The following is a 17,726-nucleotide window of genomic DNA, read 5'->3' as shown; positions in this document are numbered from 1 at the left end:
AATGAAATACTATTTGTACTTCTTAGACAAGCACTCAGTCACACTGGTCTATTTTTGGTGAGACCACAAATGGTAAAGCCTTTTTTGGAGGGCAATTTGGCAATATTTATTAAAACATAAAGCATCTGTAGCCTTCAACCCAGCTATCACTAGTAATTCACCCCACAGACATACTTATACAAGCCCATCACAATCTTTGTTCCAGGATATTGCTTGCAGCATTGTTTTTAATAACAGAAAGAAACAATCCAAATGTGCATCACTAAGGGTCCTGATAAATAAATCATAGTGCAGCTACACAGTGCAGTACAGCGCAGGCTGAGATGGAGTAAGATTGTTTGTAAGTGCTAATACGGAAAGATATCAAGATGCAAAAAGCACAGGACATACGTGTAAAATGAGAGAGGGTTTCAGATACATTTTCCTTTACATCTTATACGTTTTTTTTCTGTTCAAATTTTAACTATTTTTTTTTTTAAAACAAGTATTTATATTTTAGTTTAAGAAACAAAGTCCACATAATCCAACTATTCCACTTCTGGGTATTTATCCAAATAAACAAGAAAACACTGATATGAAAAGCCACGTGCATCCGTGTCCACCGCAGCACTCTTTACAATCGCCGAGTCAGAGAAACCACCGAGGCGTGCCAGGACAGAATTTGTAACTTATACATACAATAAAATATTGTTCAGTTACAAAGAGATGAAATCTTGCCATTAGCACCAACATGGATGGATCTAGAGGGTAATTATGCTTAGCGAAATAAGTCAGATGGAGAAAGAAAATGACTATGATTTTCCTTATATGTGGACTATAAAGAAACAAAACAAATGAACAAAACAGGGCGAACCCTTAGCTACATACAGGAAGCAGACTGGGGGCTCCCAGAAGGGAGGAGGGGGGAGAAGACGGAAAGGGCAAAGGGGGTCGAGTGTATGGTGATGGGTAGAAACAACTCTGGGGGGCGGTCAGGGTGCAGTGCTCACAGTGTAGTTTTTTGATGCTGTAAACCTAGAACTTACGTAATGTTAAAAATCCATGTTATATACATAAAATTTCATTTAAAATACAAAATATATTTTGACAATTAAAGTTGGCCTTTGAACAAGCAGGGGTTGCAGTGCGAAGCTCACTTACATGCAGATTTTTCCTACCCTTAGTCCCATACTCATGGATTCAACCGTGGATTCTGATCGGTTAAATCTGCAGATGCAGAACCTGTATACGGAGGGCCAACTCTAAGTCTTAGTGGGAAGTAGGTGCCCCGACCCCCCCCCAACCCCGTTGTTCAAGAGTAAACTGTATTGCCAAGTATTTGCCAAAGAAAGCAGTTCATCATATCTACACTGTTCCCCAATATTTCTGTGCAGTAACAGACATTCTGACAATATACATCAGCAACACACTTGCATACTGCCACAAGCTGTATCTTCAAGCTCACAAGATACCCTGGTTCTTGTATGCATAAATAAATCTTTTTAAAAAAAATATGAAACATGGTGGGTTAAATACACATTTCTACAAGTGTCTCCACATTTACTATTTCATAATAGCACTCTATCCCCAGCCTGGCCCAGGAGAATATAATCTTGATTCTGGAGTCACTACTTCAAAACTCAACCTTAAGCAAATCACTTAGCTGGCCTTCTGAAGAAGATGTTTCCCCATCTGAAGAAAAACTTGTGACCAAGTGGCAAGAGTATGTGGTAAGGGGAAGCTATTAGATGATTCTAAAACTATGATTCAAATTTAAAAGTATTGCAACCTTTACATAGTTCTAAAAAAAAATCTCATTGATAATTCTAAAGTAGCAAGCACACTCAAGCAGCTCTTATGTTCTCTACCCAGGATCTCAATAAACATACGAAGTATGCACCACAGGAACAGTGTAGCAGAATTTCTACAGGATGAAAAGAAAATACTGGGGTGTTGGAAAAGTCATGACACATTTTGCTTGAAAAACAGAAAAAACACATCGTGATTTTTTCTGACAACCCAATAACTTATCAATTTGTCTACTAATGTCAAATCAGAAGAATGGAATTCATGTTGCTAAAGCAATAAAATGAAAATATTTTCAAGACCTTAGCCCAAATGCTTCCAACGTGTAGGGGCATGGAATTCCTCACAGTTATGTTACTGCAGTTTGGCCCCGCTGAGCCAGCTGACGCTGCTGTGCTCACCCTGAGGACGCGCAGAAGCGCATGGCATGAAGGCCAACATCCTGAAACATCTTGTGGTCCAACTCTCTGGAAAATGGGGAGAAGACTTGCGGATACCCAAACATTACAAATACTGGAGTGGAGGAAATCACGATCATTGAAATTATTATTTATTAGTCGGAAACTGTCAACTATTTCACTAGTCACACAAAACTAATTTAGACTATTCTTACCTAGTTCTATAAATCCACAGTTGCTCATAAACAAAAAGAATTTCACCTGTCCCAGTGCGATGACACATTCCATGAATTATCTTGATGTAAGCTTCCCCAAAAGATAGGCACTGACTTATTTTTCTATTTCCGTTTTTGTCAATAGACTATCTACATTATCTCCTTCCCACTGTTCCCTTTGGACTGAGCAAACACTGAAGGAAAAGTAGGCCAAGTATATTTAATATTTTACACCAAACAAGTTATTTGGTTAAGATGGCTTGGCCAGCCTCACGTCTGGCACTAACACCCAGCCCGACAGTTCCAGTAGGAATTAAACACCAGTTTTAATGGGTGCTGTGTTCCAATGCCTACTAATGCACTGAGAGTTGCTGGCCAACTTCTTCACATAAAGGCAAGAGTGACTGTATGTGTGTGAACATGTGTGTGTGCCTATGTGTATGTATGGAGGGATTACAGGGGGGAGCCGGCCACAGCTGCTTAATTTTTGTAAAGCTTATTTTTTTCCTTTAATAGGGAGGAGGGTTGTGGTTACTTACCATCCTCATAAGCTGCTACCGCCAGCGAGCTGTTTATCCTCACAAAGGAGACATATGGCTGCATTCCAGGCTCATCCTCCTCATACTCTGATTCCAGGAAGGGGGCTACGTAGTCCCAGGTGCGGGTGTCCCACACCCTCACATCCCCTGATGTATATCTGGAAAAGAAGGACACATTTGGTTCCAAAGGGAACTGAAGAGCAGGCTAGGTGGAGGAAAGGGGAAGAGCCTTAAAACAACCGTGACTGGGTCGGAGAGGCGCCACTCCCCAGCACTGCTCCGGTGAGGAAGCCCAACAGGAGAGAGATGTCAACTAGGTAACAGAAGGCCAGCAACATGTCCCACGTTCTCTCAGTACAGTGGTAACAACTGCAAATGAGAAAACTCTAAGAAGTAACTGGGTATCAAGATCACCCTGTTTTTCCTCTTGTGCCACCATAACCAACCTGCCACCTTAAGTTCCCCCAGTAAAGGGCTCACTGGCTGAATCTGTGGGAGCCACAGTATTTCCACATAAACACAAACATGAAGGACAGACACAGGGAAAGAGCACGCTCTCAGGACTAATGGTCTTACAGGCACAAGCTTTCTAATACCTCAGCCATGCATCAGATTTGACTGATTAAAGTCCCCAAAGACTAATTGATTTGCTGAAACAATTAAATCTTGCCTTTAGCAGCCAGACAATGCTGCCTTCTCATGAAAGGCTCTGGCCGAAAAGCACGACACTCCCTGGTTTTGCCCACTTAGAAAACAGGAGCACTCACTCTCTTCTATTACCACTGCCACTCCAACAAATGACTCTCTCCATCAAAGCCAAGGCAGGGCCAGAGCCCGCTCAGACACGGGCCCAGGATAATGGGACAGCAGATGACGAGGTGGTCACCACCTGCCCCCCAGGTGTTTAAGCAAGTTCCTGACATCTGCTACAGGTTTGGTTCAACACGTAAAGCAACTGTGGAGAGGCATGTGAGAAATGCTTTAAGAATCTCCTGGTGATGTAGCCACAGAAACAAAGACAGGAAGATAATTTTAGGGGGGTTCACAGTTTTCCTGAAGCCCAAGCCATTGTTTCGTCAGATTTCCGTGGTCCCGTGTAAAAAAAGTGTAAGGAGTTGAACAAAACCGCTGAAACCTATCTGATTACTGAAATCTAGGGCATGGTACACAGTAAGTAGTTACTGATGAATTTCTCATGTGGTGTTTCTTAAGAAACTAAGAACACTCTGATTCAGGATTATTTCATTTATTAAACATAGTGGCTTTCCCCTCATTCATTGAAGTAAATACATGTATTAGGGTCAATTCAGAGGTCACTCTGTCACACCAATTGCCCAGGTTGGCGAGGCAGGCTCTCCCCCTGAGGACTGCGCCCAGGGAGTGTTTGTGGTTTACAGAGGCAAACAAGAGAGGTACTTTCTGAAATTGGGCTGGTGGACCTCTCACTACGGATCCTCCAGGAAATGGAAGCGCTCACTCCCCGAGTGCATTAGTCCGGCGAGGTGCAGCCTGGTATCACCACGGCCAAAGCGGTCCCAGGCCCTCCGAATGACCCTTCCTACTGAGGAACCCTATCCCTAATACAGGGACAGCCACCCTGCTGGACCACAACTACCAGGCTCACCTTAACACCCCAAAAACAACTCAGGCTATTCCCTGGCGTAAAGCCAATTGCTTAGCTACAAAGACATTGGGTAGAGAGAACATGTTTGAATTTCTATACTGTGTGTGATCAGATTCTGATGGTTAAATTCCACGTGAAAGGAAGCAGCCAATCCAGAAAAGAAAGACAAGATGAATGGCAATGCCTTCAGAAATACAAAGAAGGGGAGTGAAAGCTAAAGAAAGGGAATTTAGGAAATCAGAGAATGAGGAAACAGTGTACAAACCAGGAAATGTGCTTCCTCTTCATCGGCCTTAGTAGCTATCTGTATAGTGGGCCACATGAGCAGTCCACATGTGGTCCTTTGTGGCGCTCCTTAAAGGCCACAGAGGAGAGCAGAAGGGTAGAGAGGAATGGGTTTTAGGGGCTCGAGCTCTAGAACCCCCCTTTACACAAGGAATTATGAGCAAAGCAACAATACAAAAACAAAATCTGAAAGACTGCTGAAGCATACCATGGCAACCTATGAGATAAATTTGTTGACTTTACTCATGATTTAGAAAGGGAGGGCAGAGATTTCATAGAGAAGGTTCCTGATGAGTTTTTTCTTCCAAAAAGTTCTCCAACTCATACCTCTACAATAAACACACTCTCCTCAAAAAGCTTCAGTTTGCTGGCAAATGAGTGTTGCTGCACTCTTTCAGGGACAGCACCGGTGCAAAGCTGAGGGCCCGGACACTTCCTCCGCCCACCACTCTGTCCAGTCTAGGTGCCATATGTGCTGCTGTATCCATTCAGGTCGACATACCCTTTCTGTTCTCATTCCTGGGGGTGCCAGCCTGGTCTAAATCCCTCCAAGCCCCATAAGAGGAACAGTCAGGAGCAGCTGCTGAGCCAGTGGGTGGCGCCCATCGCCAAGTCAATGGTAGAAGGCAGAGTTTTCCAGACCCCCACCCCCTGATGTCTTGCAGGGTGAAGTGAAGGGGGGCTGCCACTTAGGCAGTTAGACTACTGACAAGGAGGGGTGTCCATGGAGAAGCCACCAGCTTGCAACATGTGACTTTGGCTTAGACCCTGGTCTCTGCTCAGGGGACAATACCTGAAGTAGGACAAAGAGCATCTAGCCACATGCCAGCCTGTAATTTCTCTTTTCCCATTCCTTACATAAATCTTGTTGCTACTGTTACTTACCATGTATCTGCTTCCGACTTATGTCCTGAAGTCAGATGTGTCAGTGAAGACCTATCAACCAGGCCAATCCTGGTGCCCTGGGTTTGTCCCATTTAACCTGACAACCGCACCATGACAGCCTCCATACTTCTCAGCCATTGTCCTGTCCTAAATGTGCCCTTAAAAACACAAATCACTCTCTGGAAAAACTCCCTTTCTCTTTTACACTCCACACTAAATCATGCCCCTTATGAGCAACCAGGATAGCAGCCTGGACTTTTTCTCTGGTGGCAACTGTGTATATGGTTACCTGCCTTTTTATCTCCCCTGTGAATCTATATACCTCCAAAGTCAGGGACTGTATCTTGCTCACAGCTGTGGATCCAGGAACTGAAACAGACTAGAATAGCATTAGACCTCTAGGAAATCCTTATAAATACTTAGACCTTAACATCTTATTGTGTGAGGTTTCAATTACTGGGTGTAGCACTGAAAACACTGCACAAACTATCTTCCATTCCTCTCCCTAGTCCATTTTCCACTCTTCCTGAGCATGAGCTGGTCTTCATGTAAGCCTGCGTCATTGGCTTCCAAACACTCATTTCTGAACCTTGGCTTACATTATCCATCCTTCTAGAACACTTTCCTCCTCATGACCCAGCCCAGTGAATCCCAACTTTTGGCTGCACATCACAGTTCAAGACACCCACACACAACGTTCCTGACTCTGACAGGTAGAACCAGGCATCAATGCTTCCAATGTGCAGTCAAGACTGAGGACCACTGACCTAGCCCAAGCTTACCCACTCCTCAAGTCCAGCATGGTCCCACACCACTTGCAATCACTCTGACCCAATTCCTCTGGCTGGCAGCCGAAGAAGTGGGTTCACTGCTACAGTGCCTGTCTCCTCAACCAGACCGCAAAGTCGCTGAGAAGGTTGTATCTCAATGCCACAGCTTCCTCACAGTGCCTTTCACACACCTAGTAAGTAGTAAGTGGTGACTGACAGGGAGTTCACAAGTAACTAACCCAGGGTGGTTGAGTTCTAAATGGCATCTCCTTTTATTTCCACTATCAACATCTTCTGCTAAGTAAAAAAAAACAACAAAAAAAAAACAAACACCCAGAAAACACGCATCAATATGCACTAGACCTCTTGTGTTTATTTCTAAACTGATTAAAACCAATCTCTATAAAACACGGGATTAGTTCATTTATTTTGGTAAACATGTTTCCATAGACATTCATTTAAATTAACTCCATTCTTCATGGTCAAAAAACATGATTGTAACATAAATGTTCCATTGCAAAATGACTCAATGATAAAATAAAAAAAGATTTTATGTCCTTTATAATGTGATCAGAGGAAAAATATCCTGTTTCAGCAGGTATACTGCATGATGACTCAGCAGCAGGCTCTAAAATCTAACATAAATGATAGGAACCACAGCAGTGGGGATCAGACCCAGGGCTAATGAACCTGTGCTTGAGAAAGACATTTTCATGAGGGTGAAACACTGGTTGGGGCAGAGGGACCTGGACCAAACCCTAAATGTGATGTAAAAGCACTTAACACTGGCCAGGAGAAGCAAGAATAGATGTCGAAGGGAGGTAGGAAAAAGGGCTGATTTTTCTCCAGAGCTCCAGATGTCTTTATCGCTGCCTAATGACAATTACACTCACCCAATTAAGATACCACTATGACAGTTGCATTGTCAGTAAGCCTTTGGACCCTGATGTTGATGGCTCTCTAATTAGTGTCTGTGCAAAATACAACTGCAACTAATATAATAGCTGACGTAAAAAACACTATAAAGAAAAACTGAAGAAGTCTTTTCCAAAGAAGAAGGCTGTCCCATCTGATGGCATGGACCAGTGAAACTGTATGCCTTCCCAATCTTTTTATGCTTGGCAAGGTTAAGTTTACCTCCAAATAAATAGGTCAGAGACCACAGCTGATTTTTTTTGTTGAAAGAATGGGAATACTGCCTCTTTAAAGCTTGGCATGCCAGAGCAATTGCCAATTTAAAATGATTTACCACCAAAGAGCTTTCATTAACTAGTAAGTTTCCAGTAAGCTCACTACTTATTTAGACTAAGAGATCCAAAGAAAAAGAAAAAATGTTGCACACTAAAAACAATACTCTCTTATAATATCAGGTGGGAAGACTTGAGAGGGAAGCGTTCTATTACTTCCAGGTCCCAGCAATTAACTGCTAAAAACAATTTTTTTCCCCAAGGCTCTTTATAACACTGGGGGTTGTTTTAAGAATTCTGAGAAGTGACTTACCCAAGGTCATGAGAATTATTTTGGTGGCACATCTGGGATCAAAGCCGGTCCCAGATTTTCTCAAGCTGCTGCCTAGCTAACAAGCCACTCCTCCCCCTTGGATGACAGCGTCTTTAAACAAACACAGCTTTTAAAAACCAGCCCCATTTAAGAGCAATATATGGAATTTATTGTTTTCACTGCTGTGACTCAGGCTTGCAGGACACAGCCCCTGACCCTAAGCCATCAATTCCAACACCATGTCTCAACGGCAAGAAGCCAGCAAAAAAGGCTCAGTATGCTGGCAAGGGGTGTGGGACAGGGCGGATACAACTGTGCCTCCCTCACCTGCTCCACAAGTGATTTGGGAGGATACAGGGAATGGCTGGTAAAACTTCATTCTGGCAGCAGAGTGGAAATGCACTACGACTCACGTTCTGATCAGATACAGTCAACAAAAGTCGTCTTATCAGAAAGGCTTGCAGGCAGGAAAAGGATATGGTTTATACCTTTGTGTGTCAAATCCAATAAGCTGTTAGTGGCTGTGCACAGCCCTGTGTTGAGGATTCTGAAGCTGTATCCCACCCAGCTCACTGGGAAAAATTAATTCTGCAATGGATTATTAATGGCCATCACTGGTTTGGAAGTGAGGGGTGGCAGCAGATATACAAGTTATTTGTATCCCTGTCCCTTACAAAACTACCTGGTCAATTCCTAGGCTCATCCTAGTTTAGACAACATCCTTCCAGAGTCACTTCCCAGGAGAAAGCTGGCCTGATGGCGTGCTAGGTTCCTCTCCCTTGTGTTGTGGGGCCCTGCCCTTCTCTTACCCCATCACATTCCATGCTCTAACTGCTTGTGACTGTGTCCCTCAGCAGCCTGTGAGCTAGGAAGGTACATGCCTCCCACTGAGCAAGAGGTGTATCTGCAGCAGTCCTGTGCTTAGTAAATGTTGAGTGAATGAATCTACTGACTTAAACTTAGATGATGGAAGTGGTTTAAGGCGCACATCACAATTAAGCAGAGCACCCTAAAAGTGCAGCGCCACATTTCAAAGAACATCGATGCCTTAACATGCAGAGGTTTTAAAAACTATTCACATGCTCCATACTTTCTTTAGTAATGCTAAAGATTACAAAATCAATGAAATCAAGAGTATTTACTGTTTTCTATGAAACATGACTGTGTTGTATTATGCAATTAACAAAATGAACTCAATCCCGCAGCGCAGTCTTTCTGTGGAAATGCACTACTACAAACATCAAGTGCAGCTTAAGACGCATCAATTGAAAAATAATGAACATCTTAATGGACCTTACGAGATACATGCACTACACACTTAAAACTGTTTTCCATACATCTTGGTTAATCACAATCAATAGAGCCAGAGTCAATGATGATTATGCAGAGTTATTGTAGCTGTGGCCCTTCACATTATTCCTTGGAGAACCAGAGATGGATAAATGCAGTCATGAGTTCACCAGTATTTATTAAGGACATTCTGGAGCTCCTTCATTAAGGGGATAATGAATGTAATGCTCTCCTCTAGTCTCTTATCAATATCTTACCTCAGACTTATTTACCAGAAGAGCATGTATACCTCACAGCAGAAAATAAATAAATAAATTTAAAAGTATTTTCAAAAAGAGGTCCCTAACGGATACTGATCGAATTCCTTATGGGAAAGAGTCCAATGGCATAAGCAGCAGCACAAAACCTAAACAAAACAAGGTTGAAAAGAAAACTGTCAAATGAAAAAGTTTTTTTAAGGCAAAAGATAGAAAAGTAAGTTTTCAGTAAATGAAAATATGGTGTGATATTTATCTAACACCACTTTTATCACTCACCTGTATTCATAAAGCATCTGTTATCTCAAAAGTCTGTAAGTACTCAATAGCATTTTTTTTGTACATTCGCCTAAAACTAGCAGAGTATTAGAAACACCATTAAGGATTTCAGTCCCTGAACAGAAGCTAGTTTAGAATTTAGGCAAATATATACTGTATCAAATCAGATCCATATTTCAACCATGAGCATGGTCAATACAAAGGCACATTTTTAATTACTGGGGAAAGTGAAGGAAACAATGGCTTAAAGCAGGCATTTCAAGTTACCCTTGCTGCATTCCTATGTTTGAACTGATATTTTCCAACAGTGTTTAATTATAAACAATGCTAACAATCCACCTGACGTGCCAACAGGCATACTGAACCAACCGAAAATTCAGACATCAAATTTTAGATAGATAACTTGGAAGCGCAACATACTATTTTACCAATTCCTAAGCGCTAAGAACAAAATGATGGCTACCAGAAGCAGGGGAAAAGGGGGTGGGTAAACCAGGTAGAAGAGGGAAACTGCAGTGATGGGTGGAAAGCAGACTTTCAGGGGTGATCGTAACAGTCAGTATACACAGACATCAAATGACAACACCGTTTACCTGGAACCTATATAATGTTACAAATCAGTTTTACGTCAATAACAATTTAAATATATACAAAACATGATGAATCAAAACAACTTTTTTCCCATGTCTATAGAAGACCAGAAATCCTCTCCACACTGATGTCCAGACTGTGTGGATGGGCAGAGCTAATACAAAGTCAGAACAGCCGCCAGCGGCACCTGGCTGCCGGAGAGTTTTCTGTAGCTCAGTGATGCGTCTACGCAGCACACTCATCTCAAAGCAAAGGCTCAGGGAACTGCACAAGACAACTGAGTATTTTTAGGGAAAGAAGAGTTAATGTTTGGGAGTATGATAAGAGCTTCCCCTCCAACCACCCTTGGCAGAGGAGAAACACGGACACACACAGACATACTTCCTTGCAGTGAGGTAGGAGCTGTACCCGAAAATGGTGGGATCACTTGAGGGAGAAAAACACTTAGGAGTGTTGAGAAAACCTCAACACAAAGAGGGTTCTTGAATTTTTTTTAAACCGAAAGGGGGCAATGGTCCTCCGCGGTGAACAGCACGCGTGCTGGCTTGTGCAGACCGGAATGCTGCAGGCTTATGAATCTTAAATACAGCAAGGAGGGAGTCTGCTGCAGACACCACTGTACCCCTGGGCGTCTGATAAAAGCTCTGATGAGCTAAAAGCTTAATGGTTAGCAGGGCCAGCACAGGCTCCAGTGAGCCCAGGTTTGACTTTCTCTTGCAAGTCACACCTGAGACACGCTCCTTCACCAGGTGGCAGTAGAGCAGATACACCTCTGGCAAACGAAACCTAGCCCTACATCTCAGGTTTTCAAATGTGACCTTTCTGAACTCATGATGTCATCTATTTTCAAGGTTACAAGTCCAAGCATCACAAAACAAAACAGGGATGCTGTCAGGTCCGTGTTCTTCTATTGTTTTTCCTCAATGATAAACATGTAATTTGAAAAAAAATTCTAAAACAAAACAAAACCCACTCTTCCTAATCACTTATTATCAACAGTTTCCTGGTAACATCTCTTGTAAAATGCAAGGAAAGCACACATTAAACCTCGCTACGTTCCAGCTGTGTTACCAGAGGGTGAACCTAAGACACAGGTGTCTGACTGCAAAGAGACTGGTGGCTTCTAAACACAAATTTTATTCATTAAAGAAATGGGAAATTTTAAGGTTGTGTCTAAATTACTAAGTCTCAACTTAACTCTCCAGCAAAGAAAACTGGTTTGAAACTATGCATTAAGAAAACAACCAAAAAAAAAAAAAAACCCTACACACAACCCTAAACCTGTACTAAACATCACTGCCAGAGGCCAAATGAGACCACAGAAAAGCAAGTGGAAGGGACCAAGAGGCGCTCAGTGGGTTAAAGATGCGTTAAGGATACTCAGAGATATGGGTTTCAGAAGCAAGAGTTTTCACTCCATATATATTTTCCTCATGCACGGAGACATTAAAAAAATACTGAATGCACATTCTCTATTTATTTAGTTGGTTTTCATTTTTTTATGTATTTTTTACATCATTCTTCATTTTTGTACAATATATGCTTTCTCATCTCAGTTATAGTCGCCAATTTCACATTCTCTAAATCCTTGATGCTGCTTAGCCTAAGAAAATAACCAGAGGAGGGGAGGACAATAGAAGAATTTTAACTCTTTGTTCTACATATTTAATTGCAATGCAAGGTTTCTACAATAAGCAAGTGTTTTATAATCTGTAAAGATTTGTAGTACTAAATGGGGAAAAAATCTGCCAACCTCTGTACATAAAATATGGAAAGCATTATATATATATAGCAAAATACAGGAAATCAATGTCCAATACTAGAGGAATGAATAAGAAAATTAGGACACCAGTATATCCTAGGAGTTTTTACAACAAATCAAAGTAATGAAAAGTATGCAGTAACATGAAAAAAACCTTAAACAGTTTAAGGAGGGGGAAAAAATGGCCACAAATGTAATGCAGGTTTAGGAGGATGATGTTTGAAACTATGTATTAAAAAAACAACCAAAAAATAAACCCTACACACAACCCTAAGCCTGTACTAGCAGGCTGGGGTTTAGGTGGCTTTCTTATCTCCACTTTCTAACAGCTATGCAAAAGCAACCTGCTTCTACTACTGCTTTTAACAGAAAAGAGAGACACGTGCCACAAGCGGATGACTGAACGGTGCTGTCACAGACAGGCCAGCGCGCAGCATGGAGAAGGCAGCCCCGCTGCCCTGCCCTGCGTAAGGATGTCGCACAAGCCCGGTGTCACAGTTGGCAGGTGCACAGTTGGCAGGACAGTGCACCCGAGCCAGTGCTGGCTGGTCAGACCTCTGAGACTCATTGTCTCCCACAAAATGAATGTTGTGAAACAGATAAACTCTAAAATTCCTCCCTGATTTAAAACTGAGTCCAAGTTGAAAAAACCAAAACATCAGAGAAAAGACCAAAAAATTAGTGATTTTTTTTCAGTTTCTTACACAACATGCATTATACAGAAATAAGTCTGTGTGTTATATGTTGATACTTGATTCAGGCAATACAATGTACAAAGCACCAATGTACAAAGCACAACTGGGCACCAAGTGAAATATTACATATCACCTTTAATTTTAAAGGTTGCTGACAAATTAACTGGGCAGAAAACATGTCTGAAAGTTAAAAATCATTTCAAAATAAATGATATAAACAAAAATGTTTAGGTGAAACCAAGAGGCCATATGACAAACTGCCCTATAAGGTGCAGAGAATCACTTCTCGGGGAGTTATGAGGAGGGCAGATACTGGTAGGGAGCAGTGGGGTAAGCAGCTAGTGGAGTTCTCTGTAGTTCTCCAGTAGTTCTCTGTGGGAGGAGATGTGCCTAAAGTTGAGCCTTAAAGAATGAGGACTGGGTTTCTTCTGGGCGTAATGAAAATGTTCTGGAATTAGATGTGGATGATTACACAAATTTGTGACTATGCTAAAATCAGTGACATATGATTTAAAAGGGTGGATTACATGGTATATGAATTACATCTCAGTTAAAAAGAAAAAAACCAAACGTACATTGAGGATAGTCATAAGGAGAAAGGTAGGTTGGAAAGAAATTTCAAAGGGCTTTGAACGTCAGGAAAAGATCACTGGACATTATCATCCATGAAATAGCAAAAGAAGCAAAGGCTTATGGACAGAAAAGGGAAGGACAAAAAGTCCAGAGAATAATGTCTCTTTCCTCTGCGGGAAAAACATGCCTCAGGCAAGCAGGGGCCCGGTCCTGTTCACCCTACAGAAACACCAGCGTCTCAGGTGCGTGAATGAGCAGCTAAAGCTTACTCTGGTTGTGTGTGAAGAGTAAGGCCCCGAAGACGGTATTATTTGCAGGCTAACTGTAATAAAATTCAGTGTAGACCTAAGCAATGTGACTCCAAACCAGGAACATTTATACAGAGACACAAAAAGCTGGGAAGAAGCAAGAGATTTTTCAACAGTCTTTGTTCTCCAATTATATAAAATGCACTTAATAGGTTTAAATGCAAAAATGTCACATAGTTTTAGTTCTTGATATAAAAGAAAACTAAACTTCTAAACAGATTCTACTTATTTTAAAAGAGAATGAGGAAGAGAAGGAAAAAATAAGAAAATGCAAGGTAAGTACAAGAGGAAGACATGATGAGGAGGCCACTGTCTCTTTAAGAAGCTCCTTGGAGATACATAACTGCAGAAAGCCTGGTGAATACAACATTGATTGGGAATGAGGTAACCACAAACACCGCTGTCTCAAATGAAAAGGGATTCAAGATCTGACCCAGAAAACAAGCATCGTAACCACCAGATAAAATTTTAATGATAAACACAAGATGCTCTATATACAAGCAAGAGTGAAGTATCTGATGCTAGGCCATAAACCTAAGGTTCTCTTAGAAAGAGGAGCCAGAGGAGCCTCTCTGACCCATAGATCAAGTTTCAGCTATCGATCCACAAAACTCTGCCTTCACTTTGCTTTGTGCTAGCATAAACTGTGATACTGCGCAGACCTCAAGGGAATGGAGAGGCAGGATAGGCAGAATTGGCATCTGGACCCATCGTGGCCAATCTGTCTTTTGTAAGGTCCATGTCCAGACGGGAAATTCATGATTGGCTCTTGAGATTAAAGTCTCCTTTATTTCTAATTTCTTTTATCACTTTTTTTCAATCTTGCTTTCTGTCTTCTTCTGACACACTAAGAGACCCTTTAAGCTAGAATAATGTAAGTACCTTTCAGAGTTGCCATAGATTCTCTGAATTAATGGGCAGAAAGGATCTAAGACATTATGAACTCTTACACCCAGGATATGGCATGAAGGGCAGATGCCTAAAGCCCCACTGATACCTAGACGGATAGAATTCAGATTTCTGGGCCATTAATCTTTCTAAAAATAATTCTTCAGCACTCCCAAGAAGGGCATGAACCATAAAACTAAAGCTAAAGAAAGTGCTAGCCCCAGGCATATCTTGTTTGAAGCAAAAATACTTTTTCACAGATATGGCATACCACAAAATATTAAAATAATACCACTAGAGTTTCAGCTCAAGCACTGCTCTGTAAGGAATGCGTCTAAAGAAAGTTTTGTTTTAAACAAAAAGACTTCCTACTAATAAGTTGCTTCACCCCAAGGTTTGCTTTTTTTTCTTTTTCCTCTAGGTGGGAACCTTTCTGGGGTGGTTTGTTCCAAAGTCAATCCAGATACACAAGTTGAAGTGTCCTTGTCACCACTATATGCCACGAAGTATAATGCAGTTTGAGAATGTAGTTCAAAATCTCTTAATCCAAAAGGAAACTGATCTTCTCGTTGTACATTAAAGAAACACGTACACACCTATGCAGTGAAATATCAAGAATTCATGAAAGTGGGTTTTAGAACAGAAGCCAAAGGAATTTACAGAAGCTAAAATTAAATTTCTTGGCCATGGAGACAAATAAAAAGCCTACTTCTGAACAAATTAACCAGCAAATACACACTATGTGGTAGGAAGGGAGATCATGTGTGGTCACAATCCTGCCTCATAATGAAGGCTTCGGAACAAGAGAATAAGAACAGATCCTGCTTGTGCCAACACTTATTATTCTTACTTGACTTTTTTATGTCTTCATAAAATACAAACTGTTTGCCTTAATGAAAATCTAACATAACATGCCACAAGAGTGATTTAAAAGCTAGCAGAGACATATTGAGACAAATGGGTTACAGATCTGCTCCACACGACTCGCCTCTCACCACCAGCTTCAGCGCTCTCAAATACCAACGAACAGAATCATGGAGCTCTTCCATCTTAAATGGGGGCTGCACATGGGAAAGTACGAACTCTCCAGGGACGATAAGGTCAGTGGGACAGAAAGGTCACTGGGACTGAGAGGGTGGGACATAAAAGACGAAAGCCCTCAAGACGGAGAGGGCGCGGTGAGAAAGTCTGTGCTTACCCAGCAATGACAACGCCGTCGTGAGAGCGTACGTCACACAACACTGCATCCGGGATATGCTCCAGCTCACTCACAGCACCTTTGCGATTCTGCAAAGGAAAAGGGGATGGAATTTATACTCTCCTTGGGACAGCCCAAGACAAAGCACCTCACATTCACCCACCTTGCCCAAGATGGCAACTAATAGATTAAGCTACTAAGCATTTACAAATTACCATACACAAGGTAAGCATGAATTAGAGGACACAGGATGTGCAAGACACCGCCCCTGTCAAGGGGATAAAGGATATAAAGGGAACAGGTGAGCACAAGTAACTACATTCCACAGCTGACTGGGGTAATATCTGAGAAAGTGTGTAAAGTGCATAAAAAAAGTTCAGTTCATAGGAAATTAATGATATTTACCCTGTTAACAACCCCTACAAGTGCTCTCAAAATAAAATGGAAAAGTATATACAGAGAAATAAAGACTACGACGAGGAAAGGAAAAAAAGACATTATTTCTTATTGAGCGATCAAAGGGTTGTGGAAATGGTATTTAAAGGAAACCCTAAAACCCTTAACACAGGTTGAAGAGGGAACTGTGTAATAGGTAGAGAGAGGCAAGTGTCTTTTCCACTACTGCCCTTTTATGAATAGTGATCGTTATTACTGACTCAGAAAATATAATTTTAAAAGTATAAAAATAAAGGGTATCTGGAGGAATGTAAAGTATTTACATGTGAGATGTTGGAAAGAGCAGGACAGTTATGCCCAACAGAAGCACAAATAAAAGTACACAAGAATACCAAGTAATTCCAACTTCATTGGACTGGGCACAAGGACTAGATACAGTGTAAGTGTCAAACATAGTTCTGTACTACAGCAAGCATATGCTTTTGTGCTTTGTAGAGAAAAACGGTCAGGTGGCATTCGGTTAAATGACAGGTACCCTGTATACTGTTAGGAAGTGTAGGTGTTACCAGGTGGGTCTTTACACACCCTCACTTCTGCATCTCCAGCCCCAAAGAGGAGGAGGCACCTGTCTTCCTCCCTCACTCTATTACCGAAGAGGAAATAAAGTATGCTGCTTTCTCCGAGTTTGACATCTCTGAATATGAGGCAGGTGCACTGAACAGCTCTGGTTCTCATGCACACAAACTGCCAAGGAGTCCCTCTTGTCCAAACAGAAAGGCCCGAGTTTATGCCGAACTCCCCAAGTTTTCCTTAAGTTACAACCTCCGCTACCAGGGTAAGGCCCTCTGCTTTCTGCCCCCAGTTTGTTCTCTGTCAGTGTTCTCTGTCAAATCTTCACATCTGCCTCTTATGTCTCTCACAAAGACCTAATCAAGCACACAGTCAGGAAGGCTGGAGGGCCCCTTCACCCAAGTTTATTACCTGGTGCTGATGCAAACAGACACTGGGGCCAGCATGATTTTATGCAGGGGTGATATTTTAGTGGTCTGAGAAAGTATAGCTATGCTAATTCTCCTTAGAAAGGCGATACTCAAAAGGGAGCAAGTTTGCCCATCAGGGACATCTGACATTGTTGGAAGACATTTTTGGTTGTCACAACTGGGTTAGGAAGATAACGCTGCTAGCACTGAGTGGGTAGAAGCCAAGGGTGCTGCTTACCACCCTGTAAAGCACAGGACAGCTCTCACCAAAAAGAATTACCTGATGCCAAATGTCACCAGTGCTGAGGTTGAAAAGCCTTGAATTAGAGAAATGTTGCTCTTACTAACTATGCTAGAAATTACATGAGGTTGCCCAGATCAGGAGCATTGGTCGCTAGTCAGGTTATAAGGTGATTGGGGACAGACAAGCACATAGACAGTGTGTCACCAACAGTAATAAGCAAAAGCTTGTTACTCTCAAAGTCTGTTAGGACTGACCTTTACAGGA

General features: G+C 41.8%; 1 protein-coding gene across 1 annotated transcript in view; it reads right to left on the bottom strand.

Moving 5' to 3' along the window:
• The window catches only part of FBXW8 (F-box and WD repeat domain containing 8), a gene marked incomplete at both ends in the record, with an annotated part of 108,205 nt that overhangs the window by 59,818 nt on the left and 30,661 nt on the right, over nt 1-17,726 (bottom strand). Inside the window, 2 exons of the mRNA XM_084253384.1 lie at nt 2,938-3,095; nt 15,843-15,931. Of these exons, the coding sequence (XP_084109510.1) occupies nt 2,938-3,095; nt 15,843-15,931 (247 nt within the window). The remainder of the gene's footprint in view (nt 1-2,937; nt 3,096-15,842; nt 15,932-17,726) is intronic.

Source organism: Talpa europaea (genome assembly GCF_964194135.1).
Source record: "Talpa europaea genome assembly, chromosome: 14".
NCBI classification, from domain to species: domain Eukaryota; kingdom Metazoa; phylum Chordata; class Mammalia; order Eulipotyphla; family Talpidae; genus Talpa; species Talpa europaea.
Note: the sequence above shows the minus strand (reverse complement) of the source record. Positions and strands in the feature narration are given on the sequence as shown.